Source organism: Syngnathus typhle, linkage group LG3 (assembly GCF_033458585.1).
Source record: "Syngnathus typhle isolate RoL2023-S1 ecotype Sweden linkage group LG3, RoL_Styp_1.0, whole genome shotgun sequence".
Lineage (NCBI taxonomy): Eukaryota > Metazoa > Chordata > Actinopteri > Syngnathiformes > Syngnathidae > Syngnathus > Syngnathus typhle.
In genome coordinates, this window is record NC_083740.1 from 7,954,348 (window position 1) to 7,964,302 (window position 9,955).

The 9,955-nt window shown below is 40.8% G+C and overlaps 1 protein-coding gene across 1 annotated transcript; it reads left to right on the forward strand.

Annotated features, from left to right (window-relative positions):
• The first annotated feature begins 214 nt into the window (after positions 1-214).
• Positions 215-6,991, forward strand: LOC133150975 (voltage-dependent calcium channel gamma-4 subunit-like). The gene is made up of 4 exons (XM_061273643.1): positions 215-666; positions 4,835-4,918; positions 5,688-5,828; positions 6,073-6,991. The coding sequence occupies exons 1-4, from the start codon at positions 444-446 to the stop codon at positions 6,579-6,581; spliced, it is 957 nt and encodes a 318-aa protein (XP_061129627.1). The 5' UTR covers positions 215-443; the 3' UTR covers positions 6,582-6,991.
• Positions 6,992-9,955: the final 2,964 nt, after the last annotated feature.

Below are 9,955 nucleotides of genomic sequence, written 5' to 3' on the forward strand. Positions count from 1 at the left end.
CTAATTTTCTTTCTAGATGTCTTTTATTTGTCTTTCCTCTTCATTTTATTTCAATCAGGCATGCAGTTGTTGTGATGACAGTCTTTCATTTTGTAGTTGCACGCCAAACAGGTTGAAGCGTGACTTTTTCCATCTCTTAATTCGGAGTCTCTTCTCCCATTGGCTGCATCTCATTGATGGTAGGTGTGGTCTGGATCTCGGTTCTTGCACTTTCAAAAAGGCAGCTGTGGTCTTCAGGATTCTTCTGACGGGTTCTTCTAGTGTTCCGCCTGTAGGTCCCGCAAAATACAAAATGAAAAGAAATGATGGACCTCCTGAGTCGACCTTCAACTTTTGCTGAAGTTTGGATGGACGTGGAGCACAAATCAGACACCTGACCAGACAAATTGGCGATGATGGTGGGGTACCTTTGTTGATTTATTTTACACGCACGATGCGCGGTCATGGCTTGGTGTGACCGTGGGCTCCAGACGCTCCTGGCTGTCGTGGGCGCCTTCGCCGCATTTAGTCTCATGAGCATCGCCATCGGCACAGACTACTGGCTCTACTCGCGGGCGTATATCTGCAACGCTACCAACGCGAGCATGGAGGACAGCCAAGCTCAGAGCAAGAAAGTCAAAGGCGACCTGACGCACTCTGGACTTTGGAGGATCTGCTGCATAGAAGGTAGAAATAAAACAAACTTTCGGGGTGTTTGTTTTAGCGCCGGTTTGGTCTTATTCCGTTTAAGAACTGGGATTACGCATGCAAATCAGACTGTGTGCATGCAATATGGGCGTGATGTGATGCGCACTGGAGGCAACATCCTGCTGGTTACGCTAAAAGCATCCTTGCGTAATCAGACGCGTGTCCAACTTGTCTCAAAGACACGACGTGGTTACTTGCGAACTGCCTCCATGTAGTTCATGTTAAAACGGAGAAAGAAAACGTCATCTAAAGGTAGAAAAAAGGTAGAACATTTGCGAGAGTGATTTAATTGGATCGGTTTTGATGTTGGTTTATGCACTCTACTGTATATAAATGATAACGTAACGATCAAATATATAGAGTGAGCTATAATTCCAAATGAAATATAACGGTTATATAATTACTAAATCACAGAATTTCAACGATCGCCTTTAAGTCTTTATTAAAAAAAATAATTTAAAAAAAAAAGGGCAACCATGCGTCTTTTTAGGATGCAAGTACTGTTGGCCAATAAATCCATGACCATAGAAATGCGTGTGAGAAGGTTTACATTTTTTCCTACTGAATATCAGATTGTTAAAGGAGCAGTATTGATACCAACAAACTCACACAAAACACAGAACAAGTGATGACTAAACCAATTATGGGAGTGATCGGAAGTAACCATGGTAACATCATATGTTCATCTTCAAACCATAAAATAATGTGTTATATCACTGTAAAACAATTATATTAATTTCCTCATGACTGTGGTTAGTGATAATATTTCATAACTAAAAAAACAACACAAAAAGCGGGCAAAATTAGATTATTGTTTGCCGTTCGTTGTATTTGCCCCCCACTCTTACTGGAATTAGATTAAATCTTCAAACTCAAACTGCCATTTCCTCTCTCGTGCTTCAAAGCACTGAGCCTAATATAAGCGGCATCACCGCCAAGTGCACGCGACACTTAAAGCATCAGTCGGACTTTTTTTTTTGGAATATGTTTTCTGTTTTCCAAGTCCCATCTGTGAAGAGGTGTCACATCTCCACACAAACACACACACATTGATTACAGTTGCAGGGAAGTGAAAACGGCAGCTTCGATGCTACTGAGTGGAGGAGGCCCTGAGCGTGACACTCTTCACTTCAACTGAAATAGCCTAGCAAGAAAATCTGCCTTGAACATTTGTGGTGTATTTGTTGTCTCTCGAAGGGATTTACACTCAGCATAGTTTGCACCATTTTTTTTCAATCTATGACAAAGTAAAGGAAAGATGGCTTGCACTGCAACAGTTGTATTGAGTTGGGAGGAATGAAGAACATAAATAAAGCCTCAGTCTGAGGGCACCCTGGCTAACCATGTAGAAGCAATAAAGTTTGTCCCCATGTGACAAACACACCTTTATGAAGGGGCAGGATGTTCATCATGCTCATGTTGTGAGTGATGACAGTGTTGCACTGCAAACATTTACTCAGACTAGACTGAAACTAGAAGCCTCTTTTTGCCTCTCCAGGGATGATAATGACCCCATATGGTTAGGTGTCAATACTTTGGCATTAAGCTGATTTTCACCATTTCAGTATTGCTCATTTGTGGGCGTGGCTAAGATAGAACCTGGGAGTCTTGCATGAGTTGCTCCTCCCCGACGATGTAGAATAACTGATGGCATTAGCGCTTACGTGGCACAAAGCTAGATACCTAATGTATCATCCCTTCAGATAGGCCACTTTAGTAGCTGCTTTAGAGCATCTCACTGTCAGCAATAAGTGCCGTGTCACTGCATGCATGTCACAAAGAGTAAGGCAGAAGTGTTGAGGGGGTGGTAGGGGCATTTTTAGAGTGGCCTGTTGATTACCATGAGACAGATGGAAGGGCAATTGTGTGTGTGTGTGTGGGGGGGGGGGGGGGGGGGGGTGATCAATACAGTTTTGATTTTGAGTTTTGTTTTATTCAATTGAATCACAATGAATATTTTCTATTTATATATTGATTAGTTGGTTGGTTGGTTAATCATTAGGAAATTCAGAGTACATATGATGATTGATTAGTTGGTTGGTTAATCATTAGGAAATTAGGAATTAATTTTTTACTCATCTTGAAGTGATTGAGGCACAAAGTACGAGGTGTTCTGTGTGACTGCAATTGGCAAACGGGCTCTTGAGTCTGTCTCTCTTGTCAAAAGAATTTAATGAAGCCATTTGCTTTTTAGAATTAATCATGGATTTTCATTTCTAAAAGCTTGTGCAATGGACAGTGCTAGTGTACCTAATGAGGTGTCCACACAGGTAGTATTAAATAATTGTGGATACTTGCCTTTCTTCCTGCAAAGCCAGTTGTGGCTGTGGCCATGGTGTGTCTGCAGGAAATGAATATAAGCTAGCATGATGTGTGTGTGTGTGTGTGTGTGTGTGTGTGTGCGTGTGTGTGCATGTGTGCGTATGTGTTGAATACATTAGTTAAGATGTCAAAGAAATTCTGTGAGAGGTCGAGCAAGAAATCTGATTGTGGTTTGCCGAGGGGAGGATGTTACCACGGTGACGTTATGCTGACTAATAAAAGATGGGCTTGCTCTAGGGAGAGATCATTCTCCAGTTCCTCCCCCTTACCATTTTCTTCCTTTCGTCCCACCGTTATTATTAACGCTTATGTTTTTCTTTCTGTCTCGTCCATCTCCATTTCTTTCTTTTTCTACTTTATTGCGATTATCAGTGGACAGTGTTTGCTTCGTCCTGGACCTTTTCAGATGGCTCAGTTGGGAGAAAGATCCAATTATCTGAAACGCTATACGTTATAAATTTAGATGCACTCATAAATCAAAGTGTATTTAAAATCTAACACAAGACACCAATCCAACGGGGCTGTTTGGTACATGAAAGAACAACACTTTGTTACAGCAAGACAAAAGTTTTGAGTCATTTAGCAGCTGTTTAACAGAACGGTTGGATCGGTTATCTGGCGTACAGGGCAGAAACCCGTTGGGCCGGCATCTTTTGGGGCCTGTGCAATGTGGTGAGGTGCTCCAAAACTTCTCAGTGTAGGTGAAATAAATGGAATATTCTTCAACAGAAAAGCCATTCACATAATTTCAAAATAACAAATTGTATGATTGCTTTTGTGCATTGCATCATTTAAAGCCACCTAAGCAAGAACAACAGAATTATTTTGACTGCCATCTAACATATTGTTCCAAATCTGACTTGAGTTGAATGAGGACAAACGTGAAGTTGTTTGCTTTAGCCCTCATGTACGCTAAACTCCCAGAGAAGTCAAATGGAATTCCTTTGCGCTCTCTTTCCTTGGAGAGCCTACATGAAATTATTCAGGCAGCCTCTGAAAAACATCATAAGGATCAGAGACTTAATGTCAAGACATCATCAAGAGACACATGTGTGCTTTTATCTCATGCAGGCTGCTCACAGGTCTGTTTAAGAAGGCCTCAGATGTTCATTCTACTGGTGAGATTAGCCCATTTTTCTTTCAACTAAAATATATATGAATGGATGATGTGTTGCAGAAAATTATGGCTATTAAAGTTACGATGGTAAATACATGATTTCAGTGAATTTAGTCAAAATACACGGTTGTAGGCTCCTTTCCATTGAATTCTACGATTGACAAAAAGAACAAATACCCCAAAAGGAGCGTTATCCATATACTTCAGTTTCCACCACTGTTATGTAAGAATTATAGAAATCAATACTACCCAAAAATGCAATATCACAGCACCAAACCGTTAAGATTCAATTAATTACTTACTAATATGACCTAAGTATGCAACAATGTAAATTACACTCACTAAAGATTCTTCAAAAATATTCAATAGTAACAATATGAATATCAAATGCTGTTCAAAATGTCGTTTTTTTTCTCTCAAAATACTCTTTCGACCTTAAGGTCAACCTTGTGCCATCATCCGGGTGGTGCTGAAAGTGGGCGGAATCGTCCGTTTGACATTTTATTTAAAGTCGAGAATTCGATATTCATAATTGACCCATGTTTTATTCTGTTAAAAGTAGAAAATATACTTTGTGTGCCAAGTCTTGGAATAGAAAGGGCCTGGGGGCTCCGCATCATTTTGAAACACACAAATCCTGGGTTGTCCTCAAAATGTAGCAAGAGAGACGCTATTTTTATTTTACGTGTTTGTCATTGTTTCATGCAGGTATCAACAAAGGAAGCTGTTTTCGAATCAATCACTTCCCGGACGATAATGACTATGACACAGACAGCTCGGAGTACATTCTACGTGAGTGTTTTTGGCGTTGTCATCCTCACACTCTTCAATTCGTAATCCTCTGGCCTTTGTCAAGTGCTGATGCCTTCATCACAAAGGGGGGCTTAATGAGTCATGACGTTGCCATCCCGCCGGCCCCATTAAATCCGGATGTCAGGACGCTAACTGGCTCAAAAGCAATGACGGAGGCTGTGCCCATGACTAATTGGCCTTCCTCAAATCTTGTCACCCAAGAGACACCCACTTAATGTTGTAGTTCAATCAATGTCAATGTAATTAATATAAATACAATAAAAAAATGATACTACTACATTGATATAATATTACCAGTGAGAAATAATACATTTTCCCCCCTCTATCAATAAAATTTGATTTCTACCTACCATATTTTCTGCTCTATAAGACGCACCTAATAACCTCCAATTTTCTCAAAAGCCGACAGTGATATTGAGCCACTACAGCAGGCGTGTCTAAATATATGGATATATATATGGACAAAGTTTTAAAAATAGGCCATTTATTGACGGTGCGCTTTATAATCCGGTGCGCCTTATAGTGCGGAAAATACGGTAATAATTTGGATCAGTTGAGGATAATGGTCATATTCATGGTGTAAAAAGTGTAAAAAGTATTTGTAATATATATATACCAACATATATATATATATTTTTTTTACATGAAAGGCCCTGTATCTATGACTACCTATGTAGCTATGACTCACTCGCACGCCACTTTCTATTATAGTAACCGCCGCTTTTCTTTTTCTTTTCGATCATGTCAGGTATCGTGCGAGCCTCCAGCCTCTTCCCCATTCTCAGCACCATCCTCCTGATGCTGGGTGGCCTGTGTGTTGGTGTCGGGCGCATCTACACCAGGAAGAACAACATCCTGCTCAGTGCTGGGATTCTCTTTGTGGCTGCAGGTAACGCCATACTCACGAGAAGACATCCACAGTCATCTCTGCTTCACCAATTTATTATTCTCTTCCAATAGCAATGTTAAAAATTACATAGATCCTCCTATGGGTTCATACATATATCTGAAATAACTTAAGGTGCTGATTAATGATTTTTTCATTTTCCCTCCAGTCAATCAAGGTGATGTCATCACGTCTCCACCCAGATTGCAATAAAGCTTTCTAATCCATTTTTCCTCCGTCTCCTCAGGTTTGAGCAACATCATCGGCATCATCGTCTACATCTCCAGTAACGCCGGCGATCCCAGTGACAAGAAAGACGAAGACAAGAAAAACCAATATAACTACGGCTGGTCCTTCTATTTTGGCGCCCTCTCCTTCATTGTGGCAGAGTCAGTCGGAGTACTCGCCGTCAACATATACATTGAGAAAAACAAAGAGACGCGCTGCCGAGCCAGGCGTGACTTTATCAAATCCATGACTTCCTCTTCGCCATACGCGCGCATCCCGAGCTACCACCGCAGACGGAGGAGCTCCAGGTCGTCGGAGCGCTCCCCGGGGGGGATGAAGCGGGGGGGAGGATTTGGCGGGGAGATGAGCATGCAGGTGGAAGACATATCCCTATACACCTTCCGCACTGACCCTTTGAAGGCAGGCAGGCAATACAGTCCTGAGAGTGACTCTGGCTTCTTGCAGGTGCACAACTGCTTCCAGGAAGATGTGAAAGATGGAAGCAACAGGAGGACCACACCCGTATGAGCGCTGTTGTCTGACTTTACAATACGAGAGATATTACTTGACTGTACGTGTCTGTGCAGTGACATCAACAAGTATTTGCCCTCTTCCCAAATTATTTTTTTTTTCATTGTTTCCCCACTTGTCATCAAATAAATTGAAATATAAGACACAATTAACCCAGATAAACAAAGGGCAGTTTTAAAATGGTGATTTGATTCATGAAGGGGGAAAAAAATATTCAACGCTACCTGGCCTGGTGTGACAAATTGCAATGAGTCTTCGACGACTCTGTGGGATATTTTTGCTCAGTTCTCCAACCAGAACATCACAGGGCCAGGTAGCTGAAGTGAATGTTTCTTTTCTCTTGATGAATTAAATCATTTAAAATTTGCATTTTGTTTAATTAGGCTATCTTTGTTAAATAAACTAGTTGAGGGGATGTTCACACATTTGATGATCTTCAACATTAATGTGGAAAAACTCTGGGGGGTGGGGGGGGGAATAAATGAATATTATATTAATGGCAATATGGCAATTAGACTAGCCAAAGCCGCAATCAGCTTTTGCACGGATGTATGGAGACTGCGCTGCTTTGTTGGCTGGAATGAGTCCATTATAGTCCAGGAATGACAATAGACGGTGTCATCCAAAGCGAAGACTTGCAAACTGGCGCATGAGATCCCAAGACCATGTGAGTAGTCTACTTCAAGCCTTAAATGTCAAGGTAGGCGAGACCTAATAGTCGACTAATTACTTGAAGTCCTTGTATATATGTACAATAAATACAGAAGTATCCTCACTTATAGATGGACATACCCAAAAAGAATTCAGCGATCCATTCACAGTGCTTATCCTGATGAGGGCTGCAAGTACTTCGGATGAAAGGAGAGATTTGTCCTGGACTGGTCGCCAGCCAATTGCTGGGCACATAAAGACAGACAATCATGCACACTAAGACTTAGCGACAATGTTGAGTCTTTGAGTTTTGAGTTCACCTAACGTGCTTGATTTTTTGGAATGTGTGATGAAGTACCCGAACTTCAGAACAGTGAGGCAGTTGTACTAACTGCTCGTTCACCAGGCTGACCGCATACACAATTTAGACTGATGGTGACTTGCGATTTAAGTTGTCACTTATATTTCTGCTGTTCCACTGACGCCCTGTGGGTAGCGGTAAAATACATGTTTCAACCTGATTTTAATCGTCAATGGAATCAAAGAAGAGGACTATGCATCATATCATAGCCTGACTGTGGACTAAAAGTAAAACAAAGACATAAGCTTCATTTATTATTTGTGCCTTATTCTAAAATGAAAAATTACAGCAAAACCACAAAATATTTTTGCTGTCTTGTGACAAATCGTATGAAAAAACAAGAGCTCCTAAAAATTTGTTCGCTCTAGTTTTTGTGTTCACAATATGTGAAATGTGCTAAACAGCTCTGAAACATTGCCACACGCTTTTAACGTGCTTTTTGTAAATATGGACATGTCTTGCAAATTATGAACGACGAAACATATTCCAGGGTACATCCGAAGCATGCGTGTTAATTTAAATTGCTCAGGGACGGTATCAAGGACAAATGATAATTTGTTGGAGTTCAGGAAAAAGCAAGCAGCTCCTACTTCTTTTGTTTACAAGAAAAGAAAATAGTGTATTTCATTTGGTATAAAAAGAAAAAACTCCATGTCCTAGCTTGGTTGCATGGCCAACTTGAAAAAGAAAGCCCCACACAAACATTACATTTCATAGGCTGTTGAATGATTCCAGCCACATTATGAGAAAATACAGTATGTAGTATGTTTGCTTTTTGTACCTAAACGGGACTGTGACAACAAGGTGTATGATATTTACATGTTTCTGTTATGAACTAGTTGCCTTTGCGCTCAGATAATTTGGGTGTTACAGAAAATGACGTATTTTCTGGCATCCTGAGCATTTGTTCTTTGAATTGGCTATTTCATAGTAATGGTGTCACTGTTGCATGTTGGTTGCTTTGTTTGCATACTTGCAGAACCTGTTGGCTTATTTCAGTACAATTTAAAATAAATTTTATAAAGTGATGTCATGGGATTTTTTTTTTCTTTTAAAAAAAGAGCAATGTTGTTATTTAGAGTTGAATTGGGGTTCAATCAAAATGAGGGGGAGATGTGCTCGTTGACCGGAGAGGTTATATTTGTCCACTGATGCAGGCGTGCTGTGCCGTAACGCTGGAAGGCAGACAGTCAGCCAATGCGAGGTGTTAAAGTGAAAATGCTCGATCAAACATAATGCTCGACTGAGCTAACAAGCTGCTGAACGCTTCCTCTCCAGTCTAGTAACAGAAGATCAAGCAAAGCGGCTGTTGTCTGTGGCACGGCCATCTAGAATAGCACACACATTCTTGTTATTTTACACACTTACTGACTTGAGTTGCATCAAAGATTTTCAATATGTTTCCCAGTTTGGAATCGGTCAAACTCATCCTCGTGTGCTTGGCGAGTGTCGTTGGAGAGTCTCTGCAAATTCTCAAGTCACAGAGCCTTGATTTAGAATGGACTTATTTTGAGTCCACTTGCGTGCGTAAATGTAGCTTGCTGTTGCCAAACAGGTCGTATGACCTTTCTTCCTCTGCGGTCCTGAATTAGGGTGTTTGCTCAGCCAATACTGTTTACTTGACACCCGTGGATCTGCTCTGACATTTTTATCCACAGTGAAGCTTGTGCCCTAATCCTTCTGGTTAAATCCAGTGATATATAGTGCCTCCTCCACTAATTGACAAGAGATTGGCATGGGTCACCTTTCCGTGCACTCACATAGTCGCCATTAGGTCGAGGTGCAAGAATGACACATGCTGGACTGATGTGACAAATAGAAGATGACACTACAGTTCATATATCAGTCTTTGAGATTCCCAAAAACAATCAAATGACACATACTAAACAAAACATTTACATCCAATGGGTGTTTATTTTAAGAGTAGCGTCCTTGTTTACGTGAAACATTCCTACGCGTCAAGAAATTTGCTTCACGTGCATTTAGACTTTCTTTTCCTTTTTTGGAGAAGCATATCACAAAAAGGTGACTATTTTTTTCCTGACCATGTCACATGTTTGTTCAGACAATGCTTGTGAGTGAGAGAGCGACATTTGAGTCTTTGAGTTCATCTTTTACGAGCGGGATGGCGATTGTTATTAATAATCGTTGAGAGTTTATGGTGCGTTTGCTCATGCATGAACAATCATTTCAAGCCCAAGCACACCATAGTGTCTTCAAACTACTCAAACATTCCAAAATGTCCCATGTAGAAAATCAATCGTCAGTTCAAAAGGATGAGAACCTCATTCAGCTTTAACCCGTGAAGAAGTGTCTAAGTCAGATGGAGCTTCAGCCCCCTGCCAAGATTGCCTCTCCA

Coding starts and splice junctions, on each gene's coding strand:
- LOC133150975 (XM_061273643.1), top strand. CDS start 444: ATGGCTTGGTGTGACCGTGGGCTCCAGACGCTCCTGGCTGTCGTGGGC. Junction 667..4,834: donor GAGGATCTGCTGCATAGAAG/GTAGAAATAAAA, acceptor TGTTTCATGCAG/GTATCAACAAAGGAAGCTGT. Junction 5,829..6,072: donor GATTCTCTTTGTGGCTGCAG/GTAACGCCATAC, acceptor CCGTCTCCTCAG/GTTTGAGCAACATCATCGGC.